This window comes from Bombina bombina, chromosome 4 (assembly GCF_027579735.1).
Source record: "Bombina bombina isolate aBomBom1 chromosome 4, aBomBom1.pri, whole genome shotgun sequence".
NCBI lineage: Eukaryota > Metazoa > Chordata > Amphibia > Anura > Bombinatoridae > Bombina > Bombina bombina.
The window spans coordinates 782,725,503-782,745,102 of NC_069502.1; the positions used below are offsets into that span (position 1 = coordinate 782,725,503).

The 19,600-nt window shown below is 40.0% G+C and overlaps 1 protein-coding gene across 1 annotated transcript in view; it reads left to right on the forward strand.

Annotated features, from left to right (window-relative positions):
* Positions 1-8,631, forward strand: part of EXO1 (exonuclease 1) — a 169,241-nt gene extending 160,610 nt beyond the window's left edge. Inside the window, exon 12 of the mRNA XM_053712281.1 lies at positions 8,250-8,631. Within this exon, the coding sequence (XP_053568256.1) occupies positions 8,250-8,271 (22 nt within the window). The 3' untranslated portion in view covers positions 8,272-8,631. The remainder of the gene's footprint in view (positions 1-8,249) is intronic.
* The last annotated feature ends 10,969 nt before the right edge of the window (positions 8,632-19,600 follow it).

Consider the following 19,600-nt stretch of genomic DNA (forward strand, 5'->3'; position numbering starts at 1 on the left):
CTCAATTAATATTTTTAAAACCGATTGTACGACACTCTCTGACGTGGTGGACAGATCGCCATCGTTTAGTTCAGGGGGCTTCTTTTGTTCTTCCGACCTGGACTGTAATTTCAACAGATGCAAGTCTTACAGGTTGGGGAGCTGTGTGGGGGTCTCTGATGGCACAAGGGGTTTGGGAATCTCAGGAGGTGAGATTACCGATCAATATTTTGGAACTCCGTGCAATTTTCAGAGCTCTTCAGTCTTGGCCTCTTCTAAAGAGAGAATCGTTCATTTGTTTTCAGACAGACAATGTCACATCTGTGGCTTACATCAATCATCAAGGAGGGACTCACAGTCCTCTAGCTATGAAAGAAGTATCTCGAATTCTGGTTTGGGCGGAATCCAGCTCCTGTCTAGTTTCTGCGGTTCATATCCCAGGTATAGACAATTGGGAAGCGGATTATCTCAGCCGCCAAACGTTACATCCGGGCGAATGGTCTCTTCACCCAGAGGTATTTCTTCAGATTGTTCAAATGTGGGAATTTCCAGAAATAGATCTGATGGCCTCTCATCTAAACAAGAAACTTCCCAGGTATCTGTCCAGATCCAGGGATCCTCAAGCGGAAGCAGTGGATGCATTGTCACTTCCTTGGAAGTATCATCCTGCTTATATCTTTCCGCCTCTAGTTCTTCTTCCAAGAGTGATCTCCAAGATTCTGAAGGAATGCTCGTTTGTTCTGCTGGTAGCTCCAGCATGGCCTCACAGGCTTTGGTATGCGGATCTTGTCCGGGTGGCCTCTTGCCAACCGTGGACTCTTCCGTTAAGACCAGACCTTCTGTCGCAAGGTCCTTTTTTCCATCAGGATCTCAAATCTTTAAATTTAAAGGTATGGAGATTGAACGCTTGATTCTTAGTCAAAGAGGTTTCTCTGACTCTGTGATTAATACTATGTTACAGGCTCGTAAATCTGTATCTAGGGAGATATATTATAGAGTCTGGAAGACTTATATTTCTTGGTGTCTTTCTCATCATTTTTCCTGGCATTCTTTTAGAATTCCGAGAATTTTACAGTTTCTTCAAGATGGTTTGGAGAAAGGTTTGTCTGCAAGTTCCTTGAAAGGACAAATCTCTGCTCTTTCTGTTCTTTTTCACAGAAAGATTGCTAATCTTCCTGATATTCATTGTTTTGTACAAGCTTTGGTTCGTATAAAACCTGTCATTAAGTCAATTTCTCCTCCTTGGAGTTTGAATTTGGTTCTGGGGGCTCTTCAAGCTCCTCCGTTTGAACCTATGCATTCATTGGACATTAAATTACTTTCTTGGAAAGTTTTGTTTCTTTTAGCCATCTCTTCTGCCAGAAGAGTTTCTGAATTATCTGCTCTTTCTTGTGAGTCTCCTTTTTTTATTTTTCATCAGGATAAGGGGGTGTTGCGAACTTCTTTTGAATTTTTACCTAAGGTTGTGAATTCCAACAACATTAGTAGAGAAATTGTGGTTCCTTCATTATGTCCTAATCCTAAGAATTCTAAGGAGAAATCATTGCATTCTTTGGATGTAGTTAGAGCTTTGAAATATTATGTTGAAGCTACTAAGAATTTCTGAAAGACTTCTAGTCTATTTGTTATCTTTTCTGGTTCTAGGAAAGGTCAGAAGGCCTCTGCCATTTCTTTGGCATCTTGGTTGAAATCTTTAATTCATCATGCTTATGTTGAGTCGGGTAAAACTCCGCCTCAAAGGATTACAGCTCATTCTACTAGGTCAGTTTCTACTTCCTGGGCGTTTAGGAATGAAGCTTCGGTTGATCAGATTTGCAAAGCAGCAACTTGGTCTTCTTTGCATACTTTTACTAAATTCTACCATTTTGATGTGTTTTCTTCTTCTGAAGCTGTTTTTGGTAGAAAAGTACTTCAGGCAGCTGTTTCAGTTTGAATCTTCTGCTTATGTTTTCAGTTTTTTTCATTATAAAATTTAAACTTTATTTTGGGTGTGGATTATTTTTCAGCGGAATTGGCTGTCTTTATTTTATCCCTCCCTCTCTAGTGACTCTTGCGTGGAAAGATCCACATCTTGGGTAGTCATTATCCCATAAGTCACTAGCTCATGGACTCTTGCTAATTACATGAAAGAAAACATAATTTATGTAAGAACTTACCTGATAAATTAATTTCTTTCATATTAGCAAGAGTCCATGAGGCCCACCCTTTTTGTGGTGGTTATGATTTTTTTGTATAAAGCACAATTATTCCAATTCCTTATTTTTTATGTTTCCGCACTTTTTTCTTATCACCCCACTTCTTGGCTATTCGTTAAACTGATTTGTGGGTGTGGTGAGGGGTGTATTTGTAGGCATTTTGAGGTTTGGGAAACTTTGCCCCTCCTGGTAGGAATGTATATCCCATACGTCACTAGCTCATGGACTCTTGCTAATATGAAAGAAATGAATTTATCAGGTAAGTTCTTACATAAATTATGTTTTCGCTCCTTTCGTAACTTCAAAGGACAAAAGTCTTCCTCTTCCAAGCCAGAGCAATCCAGGTCCTCATGGAGATCCAGTGAGTCTTGGAACAAGGTGAAGCAAGTAGAGAAACCATCCCTCGATTCTAAATTGGCATGAGGGGGCCGCCCTTGATCTAGTCTTGGATCAAGTGGGGGGTAGGCTTTTCCTTTTTCTCCTTTAAAAAGGAAGAGTCTACAGCTGCATTCATTACTTTTGGGAATTCAGAACCTGGCCACCAGGTGGAGGCAAAGACACCCCAGCCGAAGGCTTAAATACCTCCCCCACTTCCTTCATCTCCCCCAGTCATTCTTTGCCTTTCATCACAGGAGGTTGGCAGAGAAGTGTCTGAAGTTCGTGATAGTCTCTTATGGAGGGTAGTTTTTAAGTAGTACTGTTAGCCTCTCAGTGAGAGCATGGATGAAAGTTAGAGTCTGGAGATGCAGGGAGTGTCGTCTCTGCGAAACCATACCGACTCATGTTAACAGCACCTTGGCAATCAGCGTTGACGAGTTTCGCTGCCTGCCTTTATTCACTCAAGTCCATGTCAGAAGCGAAGCTACTATCTGTCACACTTGAAGGGACGTGTTCCTGTTCCACGGCGTAGATTCCAGTAAGATTGTTTCATTTATTTCAATATGAGATGTATTGTTAAAGAAACAAGGTAGGAATCAATGAGGAATCATGGGTTAATATCTCCTGAGGGGGGTTAATGAACAGGGGGGACTTTAATCATGTTTATGTGATTCTATCTGCAATGTGTAGCTATACTTAGGCTCATTGCCTTTTACGGATCATAACTGCCTTCTTTTAATGACCCAATCTCTCAAGAATGCGCACACTTTTTGTGACTGGCACGGTGCACCTCTTGACGGGTGCGGTTACATTGGTTTTCCACTTCTGTATGCTGACTTTGTGCGACAGAGAGAGTCTAGCTCGGGGGTTGTCTGGTTCACAGGAGGTGGTGAGTGCCCCAACCATTGGTGATGTCAAAGTGTGCCAGTTAGTTTGTATTCCTGTAATCCCAAGATTATGGAGGATTCTGATATACGCGAGAGTGGCTTATTTCCACCGGAGGTTGCGGCACGGTTCCGCATGGCCATTTCTATGGCGCTGTCTCATTTATATCTCCCAAGTGAAGTATTTATTCGATATTGTCCGTGCTCCGTTAACCTAGGCCCATCGAGCGTGGGATCGCCGGGTTCAGTTTGGCCTTCTGGGGAAATGTTGGCCCTGAGGCTTAAGGGGCCCCAATCTCGGAGCCGAGGTCTCCAGTAGATCTGGCGAAGGATGATTTTGCTTTCCGTTATAGGCTGGCTTGCCTTCAGGGTCTTTTAAGACATGTTTTGGCAATGCTAGAGTATCCGAGGCCTTAGAAACTGGATGGCAAAATGGATATGACGTTAGGGGATGAAGCAATCTCCTTATCGCCTTCATTTTATGTTTATTTAACTTTTCGGTTCCATTTCTGAGCTTGGGTAAATGGGGCCTCTAATTGGCTGGTCCTATGGTTGTTCTAATTCACCTTGGGCATTCACCCGATGGTGCTTCCTTCATTTTATTTGTGATCTGAATAGAAGTTTAATTTTTTTTCTTAATCTCAGGTCTGTTAGATTTTCGTTTTTATGAATGTTCTTCTCTGGAACCGATACTTTTCTTGGACCTTGAACAGTTCCAGAGTGTCCTTATACCAGGCTGGTACTGGTCGTGCACTTTTTCAGCTGTTACCAGGGTTCATGTCGCCTTCGTGGTGCTGAGAATGCATCTTGGCCTATTCTATGGACTCCGGGCTCGGATCCTACAGAAGTATGAGGCCTGTGGTTTATATGCAACTTCTCCGGATGGAGGGTTGGCGTGCCAATCTAGGGTTGGTCGGTTCGGGCTACTCGCCTGGGCTATATGTCTGCTTCTTGCAGACGACTCAAGGTTCTTCAGGTCCCCTGGGATTCAGAACCATTATTTCCATTCTTGGAAGTTGGGAGATGTGTTTGACCTGTTTGGTCTGGTGTACCGCATGATTAACGTTTGGGTTTTCACTTGAGGTTCTTCTGGACGCTGACTCTTTAGCTTATTGCGCTCCTCTTAAAAGATAATGAATAAAGAAGGTAAAAACATAACTTTGGATACAATGCAGAAACTTTAAAAACTCTAGCATCTTTAATTGGAGAGGAGGAAGAAATTGTGCCCCCTCAGAATGTCAATTAGGTCTGATTTAAAACCTAAATCCAAATATATGCCTCCATTATCTTTAGCCCCTAGTGTCTCCACCTTTTGTTAAATGTGTGGAAGCTGATATTGAGTAAATAATGTAAACCGTTATAGTTGAAGATAATCTCACTAAATCACAAAGACAAGCATTAAGAGAACTTTCCAGTACAATTGACATAATCATAAAACAATCCGACAAGGGCGGTCATTTTATCCTTATGAACCAAGATTTTTACATTAGAAAAGTCAAACAGTTATTAGATGATCCATTACAGTACATGAAAGTCACACAAGTCTTGTGATGAACTTGGTTTTATGTGATCAGGGAGGTTGGAGGCCAAGGGGGGATCCTACATAACAGCATATGTAAATATGCGGAAAAAATTACAAAATATTCAGAGATACCTTTTATTTTAGTACTGGCAGACTTTCTGCCAGTACTTAAGATGGCGGGGACAATTGTGGGGTGGGGGAGGGAAGGGATCAGGGGGTGTGATGTGTCAGGTGGGAGGCTGATCTCTACACTAAAGCTAAAATTAACCCTGCATGCTCCCTACAAACTACCTAATTAACCCCTTCACTGCTAGCCATAATACACGTGTGATGCGCAGCAGCATTTAGCGGCCTTCTAATTACCAAAAAGCAACGCCAAAGCCATACATGTCTGCTATTTCTGAAGAAAGGGGATCCCAGAGAAGCATTTACAACCATGTGTGCCATAATTGCACAAGCGGTTTGTAAATAATTTCAGTGAGAAACCTAAAATTGTGAAAAATGTAACTTTTTTTTTCATTTGATCGCATTTGGCAGTGAAATGGTGGCATGAAATATACCAAAATAGGCCTAGATCAATACTTGAGGTTGTCTACTACACTAAAGCTAAAATTAACCCTAGAAGCTCCCTACATGCGCCCTAATTAACTCATTCACTGCTGGGCATAATACACGTGTGGTGCGCAGTGGCATTTAGCAGCCTTCTAATTACCAAAAAGCCAAAGCCATATATGTTTGCTATTTATGAACAAAGGGGATCCCAGAGAAGCATTTGCAACCATGTATGCCATAATTGCATAAGTTGTTTGTAAATAATTTCAGTGAGAAACCTAAAGTTTGTGAAACAATTTGTGAAAAAGTGAACAATTTTTTTTTATTTGATCGCATTTGGCAGTGAAATTGGGGCATGAAATATGCCAAAATGGGTCTAGATCAATACTTTGGGTTGTCTTCTAAAACAAATTATATACATGTCATGGGATATTCAGGGATCCCTGACAGATATCAGTGTTCCAATGTAACTAGCGCTAATATTGAAAAAAAGTGGTTTGGAAATAGCAAAGTGCTACTTGTATTTATTGCCCTATAACTTGCAAAAAAAGCAAAGAACATGTAAACATTGGGTATTTCTAAACTCAGGACAAAATTTAGAAACTATTTAGCATGGGTGTTTTTTGGTGATTGTAGATATGTAACATATTTTGGGGGTCAAAGTTAGAAAAAGTGTGGTTTTTTTCCCTTTTTTTTCATCATATTTTGTATTTTTTTATAGCAAATTATAAGATATGATGAAAATAATGGTAGATTTTGAAAGTCCATTTAATGGTGAGAAAAACGGTATATAATATGTGTGGGTACAGTAAATGAGTAAGAGGAAAATTACAGCTAAACACAAACACCGCAAAAATGTAAAAATAGCCTTGGTCCCAAACGGACAGAAAATGGAAAAGTGCTGTGGTCATTAAGGGGTTAAAGAATTAAAAAAAAAAATTCCAAATAGCCTGCTGTCAAATCAAAGACAGCATGAAGGACATGCCCCCAATCCTGGATCAGATCTTGTAGGGGGAAGACTTTTCGTCTTCGCTCAGGCTTGCTTGGGTTTGAGGTGTTCAGGATCCCTGGGCAATAGCAAATAGTGTCCCAGAGATACAAATTAGAGTTCAAAAGTTTTTCCTCCCAGAGGCAGGTTTCTGCTTTCAAGATTATCCGCAGATCAGACAAGAGGAGTGGCATTCTTACACTGCGTAGGAAGACCTCTCAGACCTGGGAGTGATTGTTCCAGTTCCAATACAGGTACAGGGTCTGGGTTTTTTATCCCAATCGGTTTGTGGTTCCCAAGAAAAAAAAAAGGAGGGAACCTTCAGACCACTTTTTAGATCTCAAAGTCTAAACAAATTTCTTAGTGTACCGTCCTTCAAGATGGAAACTATTCGTTCCATTCTTCCCTTGATCCAAGAGGGTCAATTTATGACAACAGTGGATTTAAAGGACACGTACCTTCATGTGCTATTCACAAGAATTGTCTCAAATTCTAAGGTTTGCCTTTCTGGACATTTGCTTTCAGTTCGTGGTTCTTCCTTTCGGTCTTGCCACAGCTCTCAGAGTTTTCACAAAGGCTCTGGGATAGCTGTTGGCGGTGCTTCGGTTACGGGTCATTGCAGTGGCGCCCTATCTGGACGACATCCTAGTCCAAGCGCCATCCTTACAGCAAGCAAGATTTCACACGGTCATGGTGTTACCCTTCCCGCAATCTCGCGGGTGGGAGGTAAATTTGGAGAAGGGTACAAGGGTAACTTGGGAACCATAATAGATTCCATATCAATGAAGACTTTTCTGACAGAATGTCAGGGAATCAGAGATATTGATACTTGTCTAGTCATTCAGTCCACTCCTCTGCCTTCAGTGGCTCAGTGCATGGAGGTAATCTGGCTGATGGTGGCGGCAATGGACATCATCCCGTTTGCTCGGTTCCATCTCAGACCTCTGAAGTTAAGCATGCTCAGGCAATGGAATGGAGATTATACAGATTTGTCTCCTCGAATACTACTGGAGCAGGAGACAAGGGATTCTCTTCAATGGTGGTTGTCTCTGGATCATCTCTCCGAGGGAACCTGCTTTCGCAGAACATCTTGGGTGATTGTGACAACAGACGCCAGCCTTCTAGGGTGAGGAGCAGTCTGGGGCTTCCTAAGGGTTTAGGGGGTTTGGACTCAACCATAGTCTGATCATCCTATAAACATTCTGGAGCTGAGAGCGATCTACAATGTTCTTTTGGCCTAGCCTCAGTTAGCCTCTGTCCAGTTTATCAGGTTTCAGTCAAACAAAGTAACGTCAGTGGCTTACATCAATCATCGGGGAGGAACGAGGAGTTGCTTAGCGATGACAGTGGTATCCAAAATAATTCAATGGGCGGAGGCCCATTCTTGCTGCCTGTTGGCGATCCACATCCCAGGGGTAGACAACTGGGAGGTGGATTTCCTGAGCAGGCAGACCTTTCATCCGGGGGAGTGAAAATATGAAAATATTTGAAAATATATCCATGTTTAATATTTGCTTATTTTACCTTAATATTGGCTTAATTTTTAGCCAGGGGGTCAATTAAAATAAGCTGGGTGGGCTGCCCATTAAATAGTTCCTGGGGAGAACAGTACATATATTTCAAAAACTTCCCTACCCCACCACCTTTTGTAGTATCTCAAGCTGATGGGGTTTTTTTTTTTTGCTGTTGTTGTTTTGTTTTTATTTCTATGTTCTTGCTTTAACAATAACACTTTTTTTTCTCATATGAAGGTGTGAGCCAGCTGTGATCTGAATTACATGAAATGAATTTCAACTAATCATTTGCCATGAAGAAAAACTTGCGTTGGAAATAAACTGTCCAAGGATGATGTTGTAAGATTAAAAGTCGTGGCACCCTGAAACTTTAAGAAATTACCGGCAAAATAGATTAGTCAATCACTAACCTGTTTGAAGTGAAACCATGTTGAATCAAATTGAGGTTAGACAGTTAGACACTTTGGTCATGAGATGCTGCTTGCCTGGTTGCAAGGAATTCAGTGCTAAATGGAATTGAAACAGCCACACATTTACGGATTCCTTTTAAATGTATAATTTTGAGTTTTATATTTGTACATTTTTAAACAGTTATTTGTATTAAAACTTCAGTACTTTGTTTTGTTTTTTATTTATTTTATTTAATAAGTAAAAATTTTCACTTATTGGATATATTTAATATTTTATTCTAATAGGAAAAAAAAACATGGCTGTCAGCCCAAGCCCTTGGAGTTGGTAAGATAAGGGGCTGATAGTGGCTGCAGTCCCAGGTTTCTGATCTAATATCTGATGTTGATAAAAGACTGATAGAGGACCTGTAATTCTAGGATCTTATTGGGACTGAAGGGAGGAGTTACAGAGCCACTCCTTCAGCCCCTGTTATGTGTCGATAATTTATCCATGGGCACAGGGAAATCCTAGACAGTTCTCTGGATTGTGATGAATAAGATGAGACCTTGTAATACAGTATCATTTTAATATTCAGCATACAAGAATGCACAAGAACCTGCAACAGTTGTTATAAAGGCTAGAGTCTTGTCCTTGTCTCCCTGTTCAGCATGTAGTAAACATCAACATATATAAGGGTGCAAAGAAATATAGTGAAGAGCTAATATATGAGACCATTGACACTGTTGGAGCTTGGCCAAGTGCTTTCCTATTCTGTTTTCCTCCTCTCTGATTGGTCCAATGTTATGTCAAACTTCAAAACAGACTGTAGGAAAAAAGAAAATGGCTTTAAAGTGAAGGTCCATTTTAATGAATTAGTACCTGTTTTTTAATAAACCTATTAATTCATCACCACTAATTCATCAAAATTGTCATTTCACTGTTTTCTTCAAAAACTTACCTTTTAATCCTGGCAGCCGCTCCAGCACTTCCTCCGCCCGTCGCAAGCCGTCTTCGTGGGTCCAAAATGACGAATCCGGCTTCCTCCAATCACAGCATTGCATCACGCCAAGATTCCCCCGGGGGGGAAGCTGTGATTGGAGGAAGCCTGATTCGTAATTTCTGACATCTGCAGAGGCTTCCGACAGCCGGGGAATCGCTGGAGCGGCATTCAGGATTAAAAGGTACGTTTTTGAAGAAAACGTGAAATGTCAATCTTAATGAATTAAAGTGCCCTTGTTTTTAATAGGTTTATTAAAACCGGGCACTAATTCATCAAAATGGACCTTCACTTTAAAGTCAATAGACCCCCGCGTTTTATCCAATGAAATAAGATAGCCCATATCCTGACCTCACAACCTCCCTAAAATTTGAACTTTTTTGAATGGAATTATTTGCAGCTACTACTCAGGCAGAGTTGTGTATTTATTAATAGTACTTCTTAACTGTGGGCATTATATTTTCTAGATAATAAATGCCATACAATGCAAGGTAAACTTCTATAGGCAGTTACAGTATCTAATTAATTAATCTGGGTAAAAATAAGTTGTGCAATTATCTGCCTATGCATTAAGAAGTGTTAAGAGTATCATTCCAAAGAAAGTATCATGTAGCTCAAATCGAACTAAGGAATATTCTCTTGTATTGTATTTTTCCTTGTGCTATTCCGCTAAGGTTAATGTGCTGATTATTACACAAGTCAGAATCCTCAGTTGTCATACAGGTTACAGTTAACACATTGAGTCGGCACATATAGCAGTAATATGGGTTTTTCCTTTGTGTTGGGCATGATTTTAATTTTTAAGAAGTTTATTTATACAACTGATATGATATTATAGGCAACTAGTAATCATCTTATTGCTCTAAAGAAAAGAATACCATATGGTCAATATTTGTGATACAGGAGTAACTGCTCTACAGTAGACAAGTATATACTTTCTGCAGCTTGATCTTTTTTTTTCTCTGTCAGAGACAGACTCATTAAGACGGTCTATATTAGGAAAGAAATGCAAATGTGAAGTGTCGTGTTCCTCAGCCTTGTGGTTGTCACTAAATGAGTGTTTAGCAACAGATGTATGATTCTCACAAAAGAGGATACAGAAAGAGATATAAGATTATATTTTTTAATTTATTAGTATTATATGCCTTGATTAGACAAAATCTAATTATAGACAAATATTCAATCTGGGTTATCTAGCAGATTAAATTAATACTCATATCTATCAAATATTAGTTGACAAAAATCATTTTATTAATCACAAGATCTGGAGGTACCAGATAACAAAAGATGATGCAAAGCTTTTATACACAATTTAAACCAATCAGATTAGAGCATACCATAAATGAAAGGCTAATTCTATATATGTTAACTTCCTTAAAAGTCCTTATAATTTTGGCTGACATATAGAAAATTCTATTATATCTTTTGTTCATGTGCAGTCTATAGTGAGTTAATAATACTTTTCCTCTATACAAGCACTAAATAGTGTTTCTCTTAAGTGTATCCAGTCCACGGATCATCCATTACTTATGGGATACTAACTCCTCCCCAACAGGAAGTGCAAGAGGATTCACCCAGCAGAGCTGCTATATAGCTCCTCCCCTAACTGCCATTACCAGTCATTCTCTTGCACCCAACGAATAGATAGGATGTGTGAGAGGACTGTGGTGATTATACTTAGTTTCATACCTTCAATCAAAAGTTTGTTATTTTATAATAGCACCGGAGTGTGTTATTCCTTCTCTGGTAGAATTTGAAGAAGAATCTACCTGAGTTTTTCTATGATTTTAGCCGGAGTAGTTAAGATCATATTGCTGTTTCTCGGCCATCTGAGGAGAGGTAAACTTCAGATCAGGGGACAGCGGGCAGATTAATCTGCAACGAGGTATGTAGCAGCTTATTATTTTCTGACAATGGAATTGATGAGAAAATTCTGCCATACCGATATAATGTAAACTCAGCCTTAAATGCAGTAGCAGCAACTGGTATCAGGCTGTCATGTATGTATATTTTACACTTCAGTATTCTGGGGAATGGCACTTCACTGGAATTATACTGTATGCATAAAACTTTAGCCTAATTTGCAGGGACTAGCAACAGGCTTTTTAATAACACTCAATTTATTAATGTTAAACGTTTTTTGCTGGCATGTAAAATCGTTTAATTTTCTGAGGTACTGGGTAAAAAAATGTTTTGGGCACTATTTTTTTCCACTTGGCAGTCGTTTTATTTAATTTATGACAGTTTACTGATCTCTCTCACTGTTATTCACTCACAGCAGAGCTGTGAGATTGTAGTTGACTGTGATAAAAAAACAAATTCCTAAGAGTTCCATCGTTCAAAATGGAAACTATTCGGACAATTTTACCCATGATCCAAAAGGGTCAGTACATGACCACAGTGGATTTAAAGGATGCTTACCTTCACATACCGATTCACAAAGATCATTACCGGTATCTAAGGTTTGCCTTTCTAGACAGGCATTACCAGTTTGTAGCTCTTCCATTCGGATTGGCTACGGCTCCGAGAATCTTCACAAAGGTTCTGGGTGCTCTTCTGGCGGGACTAAGACCGCGAGGAATTGCGGTAGGTCCGTACCTAGACGACATTCTGATACAAGCTTCAAGCTTTCAAACTGCCAAGTCTCATACAGAGTTAGTACTGGCATTTCTAAGGTCGCATGGATGGAAGGTGAACGAAAAGAAGAGTTCTCTCTTTCCACTCACAAGAGTTCCCTTCTTGGGGACTCTTATAGATTCTGTAGAAATGAAGATTTACCTGACAGAAGACAGGTTAACAAAGCTTCAAAATGCATGCCGTGTCCTTCATTCCATTCAACACCCGTCAGTAGCTCAATGCATGGAGGTGATCGGCTTAATGGTAGCAGCAATGGACATAGTACCCTTTGCACGCCTACATCTCAGACCGCTGCAATTGTGCATGCTAAGTCAGTGGAATGGGGATTACTCAGACTTGTCCCCTACTCTGAATCTGGATCAAGAGACCAGAAATTCTCTTCTATGGTGGCTTTCTCGGCCACATCTGTCCAGGGGGATGCCATTCAGCAGGCCGGACTGGACAATTGTAACAACAGACGCCAGCCTACTAGGTTGGGGCGCTGTCTGGAATTCTCTGAAGGCTCAGGGACAATGGAATCAGGAGGAGAGTCTCCTACCAATAAACATTCTGGAATTGAGAGCAGTTCTCAATGCCCTTCTGGCTTTCCCCAGTTAACAACTCGGGGGTTCATCAGGTTTCAGTCGGACAACATCACGACTGTAGCTTACATCAACCATCAGGGAGGGACAAGAAGCTCCCTAGCAATGATGGAAGTATCAAAGATAATTCGCTGGGCAGAGTCTCACTCTTGCCACCTGTCAGCAATCCACATCCCGGGAGTGGAGAACTGGGAGGCGGATTTCTTAAGTCGTCAGACTTTTCATCCGGGGGAGTGGGAACTTCATCCGGAGGTCTTTGCCCAAATACTTCGACGTTGGGGCAAACCAGAGATAGATCTCATGGCGTCTCGACAGAACGCCAAGCTTCCTCGTTACGGGTCCAGATCCAGGGATCCGGGAGCGGTTCTGATAGATGCTTTGACAGCACCTTGGACCTTCGGGATGGCTTATGTGTTTCCACCCTTCCCGATGCTTCCTCGATTGATTGCCAGAATCAAACAGGAGAGAGCATCAGTGATTCTAATAGCGCCTGCATGGCCACGCAGGACTTGGTATGCAGATCTAGTGGACATGTCATCCTGTCCACCTTGGTCGCTACCTCTGAAACAGGACCTTCTGATCCAGGGTCCCTTCAAACATCAAAATCTAATTTCTCTGAAGCTGACTGCTTGGAAATTGAACGCTTGATTTTATCAAAACGTGGTTTTTCTGAGTCAGTTATTGATACCTTAATACAGGCTAGGAAGCCTGTTACCAGAAAGATTTACCATAAGATATGGCGCAAATACTTATATTGGTGCGAATCCAAGAGTTACTCATGGAGTAAGGTTAGGATTCCGAGGATATTGTCTTTTCTACAAGAAGGTTTAGAAAAGGGTTTATCCACTAGTTCATTAAAGGGACAGATTTCAGCTCTGTCCATTCTTTTACACAAACGTCTGTCAGAAGTTCCGGACGTTCAAGCTTTTTGTCAGGCTTTAGCTAGGATCAAGCCTGTGTTTAAAACTGTTGCTCCACCATGGAGTTTGAACTTAGTTCTTAATGTTTTACAGGGGGTTCCGTTTGTACCCCTTCATTCCATTGATATCAAGTTGTTATCTTGGAAAGTTCTGTTTTTAATGGCGATTTCCTCGGCTCGAAGAGTCTCTGAGTTATCTGCCTTACATTGTGATTCTCCTTATCTGATTTTTCATTCAGACAAGGTAGTTCTGCGTACTAAACCTGGGTTCCTACCTAAGGTGGTCACTAACAGGAATATCAATCAAGAGATTGTGGTTCCATCTTTGTGTCCTAATCCTTCTTCGAAAAAGGAACGTCTGCTACACAATCTAGATGTAGTCCGTGCCCTGAAATTTTATCTACAGGCAACTAAGGATTTTCGACAAACGTCTTCCCTGTTTGTCGTTTATTCTGGTCAGAGGAGAGGTCAAAAAGCTTCGGCTACCTCACTCTCCTTTTGGCTTTGTAGCATAATACGGTTAGCCTATGAGACTGCTGGACAGCAGCCTCCTGAAAGAATTACAGCACATTCTACTAGAGCTGTGGCTTCCACTTGGGCCTTTAAGAATGAGGCTTCTGTTGAACAGATTTGCAAGGCTGCAACTTGGTCTTCTCTTCATACTTTTTCCAAATTTTACAAATTTGACACTTTTGCTTCTTCGGAGGCTGTTTTTGGGAGAAAGGTTCTTCAGGCAGTGGTTCCTTCCGTATAAAGAGCCTGCCTGTCCCTCCCGTCATCCGTGTACTTTAGCTTTGGTATTGGTATCCCATAAGTAATGGATGATCCGTGGACTGGATACACTTAACAAGAGAAAACATAATTTATGCTTACCTGATAAATTTATTTCTCTTGTAGTGTATCCAGTCCACGGCCCGCCCTGTCACTTTAAGGCAGGTAATTTTTCCATTAAACTACAGTCACCACTGCACCCTATGGTTTTCCTTTCTCTGCATGTTTTCGGTCGAATGACTGGTAATGGCAGTTAGGGGAGGAGCTATATAGCAGCTCTGCTGGGTGAATCCTCTTGCACTTCCTGTTGGGGAGGAGTTAGTATCCCATAAGTAATGGATGATCTGTGGACTGGATACACTACAAGAGAAATAAATTTATCAGGTAAGCATAAATTAAGTTTTTGATTGACAGGAGCAATGTCACAGATCTAAATGCAAAGCTTTTCGAAAAGGATTAACCCATTATTAACTGAATTCTGACTAATCCTATATGTTAAAACCACATTCCCCCACTTTCTTTTCTTTTTGTCAAAGACACAATCCCAATGATAAAACACTAAGGGCCAACACAGAAGAAACTACCAGACAGTGGATTTGACGTCATACACTACAATAAAGAATGTTCCAACCATTACATAGTTCATAAGCAAAGATGTCCAAGTCTTTATTGAAGGAATCAAATTAATAGCAAAGTAATTGCAGAGAAAGTTCACTTCACAACTACCTTAGTAGTAAGAGATAGTTGGTGAAGAAATGAAAGCAATAAAGTCTGTAGGAGCAGTCCCAGCAAGAAATACATGTGTAATCTTCACAGTGTTTACAAACAGGAACAATAGTGTATATAATTACTGAAAAGGCCAAGGAATAACCATAGGGTAAAACAAGTAGATGACACAGTTGGTCACAGGTGACGAGTGCAGCAACCATAGGTAAACTTATCACAAGGCCTCAGCATGTCCAGTAGTAGTCAGGCAGATCAATTCAGAAGAGCCCAAGTGCAAATGAAAATAATTCCATCCAGACACCAAGATAAGAGTATCCTAGAAAATTAAAAGAAAGTATAAGTATAGAATATTGATTTCTTTCTAATGACACAATGAGTCCACAGATCATCTAATTACTATTGGGATATTCACCTCCTGGCCAGCAGGAGGCTGCAAAGAGCACCACATCAAAGCTGTTAAATATCACATCCATTCTATCCAACCCCAGTCATTCTCTTTGCCTACTATAGTGTAAGGAAGTGGTAAAGTTAGGTGTCTGAAAAGATTCTTCAATCAAGAGTTTATTATTTTATTTGCAGTACTAGTATGTGCTGTTTTTACTCCAGGGTGTAATATGTGTATATGTGAACCAAGCGCTAGAGAATAAGCCTCAAACTCGCTACCAAGAAGTCCCCTAGAAGACTTCAAAAAGTACGTGTAAATATATATAAGGGCGGGAGCGCTAAAGAGCTAAAAAGGCTAGGTATCTAGATTAAAAATACAATTTAATTAACAAATATGGTAAAACAGTCCAATAAAAGCAAATATCAATAAAATACAGTACATTAAAACCTACATGGATCCATGGTTATGTTGAGATTCTCTGACAGTGTTGGCACAAATTAGCACTGGAGTGTAACAGTGTAAGCAGAGATTAAACAATGATCGATATATATGAAAATCTACAATATAGAAAAATATAACAATAATATCAATGAAATCCCTAATGAATAAGATAGCTCCTATAATGCAGCAATGATACAAAAAGGTGAGGTCTAAAATATACTAATGAAACCTAGTGGTGAAAAGCAGAGGGTCTATGATGTGTATTAAACCTACTAGCAATCAAATAAACGGATAGATTATTAGAATCTAGCGATATAACTAAAACAGTGAAAAAATGGCAATATCAAAAAATATATATATATATATATATATGTCAATGTCACAAGAATGTCCAAAACTTAATAGGCCATTGTGAGTAGTGTATCAACGTGGGAAATCAAAAGTTCTGTAGTTCAAACTCTGTAATCCAAATCAAAAATCCGGTGATAGTGTGGAAAAACAAATGCACAAAACTGAAAAAATGGCAATATCGACGTGAAGATATGACAAAAAAAATATGATAACTAGTGATGGAGCCTTGTATAAAATAAGTAGTGAACAAAGTTAGTGGAAGATAATCAAATTGAATTAAAAAAACGAAGTAAAAAAAGAATGTAAGAGATGCACAAAAATGATGAAAAGTAAAATCTCCTGAACCTGAAATAAAAAGAAATACAATAGTGCAATATAGTTTGTACACTTAGCTACTACTAAAAATGAGCTCACCAGTATGACAACGTGTTTCGGCCTTATCATAGGCCTTTTTCAAGACTATATTTTATTTCAGCTATCTTATTCATTAGGGATTTCATTGATATAATTGTTATATTTTTCTATATTGTTGATTTTCATATATATCGATCATTGTTTAATCTCTGCTTACACGGTTACACTCCAGTGCTAATTTGTGCCAACACTGTCAGAGAATCTCGACTTAACCATGGATCCATGTAGGTTTTAATGTACTGTATTGTATTTTATTGATATTTGCTTTTATTGGACTGTTTTACCGTATTTGTTTTACCATATTTGTTAATTAAATTGTATTTTTAATCTAGATACCTAGCCTTTTTAGTTCTTTAGCGCTCCCTCCCTTATATATATTTACTCCAGGGTGTAGCTGTAGTCCATTTCAGTCTCTTCAGTAGAGCATTGTTGGCTTTTAAGCAAAGGAAACTTGTGGGACATAATTCTCACTGCGCCTCCCTCATATTTAAATAAAAGTTGCTGCCCTTATTATTATTTTCCACAGGTCAATGTGAGGGAAAGGACCTCTCCAAACCTAGTGAGCTGCCTTGCTGCCAGGCAGATTTCTTTTTTAAGACACAATGAGTCCACGGATCATCTTAATTACTAATGGAATATTCACCTCTTGGTCAGCAGGAGGAGGCAAAGAGCACCACAGCAGAGCTGTTAAATAGCTCCTTCCTTCCCTCCCACTCCAGTCATTCTCTTTGCCTACGTTAGTGATAGGAAGAGGTAAAGTGAGATGTTAGGATTAGATTCTTCAATCAAGAGTTTATTATTTTAAAAGTAGTGCAAGATTGTGCTGCTTTGTTCTAAGGTGTAGCCGTAGTCCATATCAGTCTCTTCAGTAGAGCTTTGGTGGCTTTAGAGCAATGGGAACTTGTAGGACATAATTCTCACTGTGCCTCCCATATATTTGCTGCCCTTTATGCCTTAGTCTGAGGTAATGGATTACTCAGCATGCCTTTTTCTCCAACATAGGTGTGTCCGGTCCACGGCGTCATCCTTACTTGTGGGATATTCTCCTCCCCAACAGGAAATGGCAAAGAGCCCAGCAAAGCTGGTCACATGATCCCTCCTAGGCTCCGCCTTCCCCAGTCATTCTCTTTGCCGTTGTACAGGCAACATCTCCACGGAGATGGCTGAGAGTTTTTTAGTGTTTAACTGTAGTTTTTATTATTCAATCAAGAGTTTGTTATTTTAAAATAGTGCTGGTATGTACTATTTACTCTGAAACAGAAAAGAGATGAAGATTTCTGTTTGTAAGAGGAAAATGATTTTAGCAACCGTTACTAAAATCGATGGCTGTTTCCACACAGGACTGTTGAGAGGAATTAACTTCAGTTGGGGGAACAGTGAGCAGACTTTTGCTGCTTGAGGTATGACACATTCTAACAAGACGATGTAATGCTGGAAGCTGTCATTTTCCCTATGGGATCCGGTAAGCCATTTTTACTACAGAAAGAAAAAAAGGGCTTCACAAGGGCTTTTAAGACTGTAGACATTTTCTGGGCTAAATCGATTTATATATAAGCATATTTTATACTCCATAGCCTTGAGGAATTATTTTAATCTTGGGAATTATGTAAAAATAACCGGCAGGCACTGTATTGGACACCTTATGCTCTAGGGGCTTTCCCTAATCATAGGCAGAGTCTCATTTTCGCGCCTCTATTGCGCACTTGTTTTTGGGAAGCATGACATGCAGATGCATGTGTGAGGAGCTCTGATACATAGAAAAGACTTTCTGAAGGCGTCATTTGGTATCGTATTCCCCTTTGGGCTTGGTTGGGTCTCAGCAAAGCAGATACCAGGGACTGTAAAGGGGTTAAATATAAAAACGGCTCCGGTTCCGTTATTTTAAGGGTTAAAGCTTCCAAAATTGGTGTGCAATACTTTTAAGGCTTTAAGACACTGTGGTGAAATTTTGGTGAATTTTAAACAATTCCTTCATACTTTTTCACAATTGCAGTAATAAAGTGTGTTCAGTTTAAAATTTAAAGTGACAGTAACGGTTTAATTTTAAAACGTTTTTTGTACTTTGTTATCAAGTTTATGCCTGTTTAACATGTCTGAACTACCAGATAGACTGTGTTCTGAATGTGGGGAAGCCAAGGTTCCTTCTCATTTAAATAGATGTGATTTATGTGACACAAAATTTAGAGAAAATGATGCCCAAGATGATTCCTCAAGTGAGGGGAGTAAGCATGGTACTGCATCATCCCCTCCTTCGTCTACAGCAGTCTTGCCCACACAGGAGGCCCCTAGTACATCTAGTGCGCCAATACTCCTTACTATGCAACAATTAACGGCTGTAATGGATAATTCTATCAAAAACATTTTAGCCAAAATGCCCACTTATCAGCGAAAGCGCGACTGCTCTGTTTTAGAAAATACTGAAGAGCATGAGGACGCTGATGATATTGGTTCTGAAGTGCCCCTACACCAGTCTGAGGGGGCCAGGGAGGTTTTGTCTGAGGGAGAAATTTCAGATTCAGGGAAAATTTCTCAACAAGCTGAACCTGATGTGATTACATTTAAATTTAAATTGGAACATCTCCGCGCTCTGCTTAAGGAGGTGTTATCTACTCTGGATGATTGTGAGAATTTGGTCATTCCAGAGAAACTATGTAAAATGGACAAGTTCCTAGAGGTCCCGGGGCCCCCCGAAGCTTTTCCTATACCCAAGCGGGTGGCGGACATTGTAAATAAAGAATGGGAAAGGCCCGGTATACCTTTCGTCCCTCCCCCCATATTTAAAAAATTGTTTCCTATGGTCGACCCCAGAAAGGACTTATGGCAGACAGTCCCCAAGGTCGAGGGGGCGGTTTCTACTCTAAACAAACGCACCACTATACCCATAGAAGATAGTTGTGCTTTCAAAGATCCTATGGATAAAAAATTAGAAGGTTTGCTTAAAAAGATGTTTGTTCAGCAAGGTTACCTTCTACAACC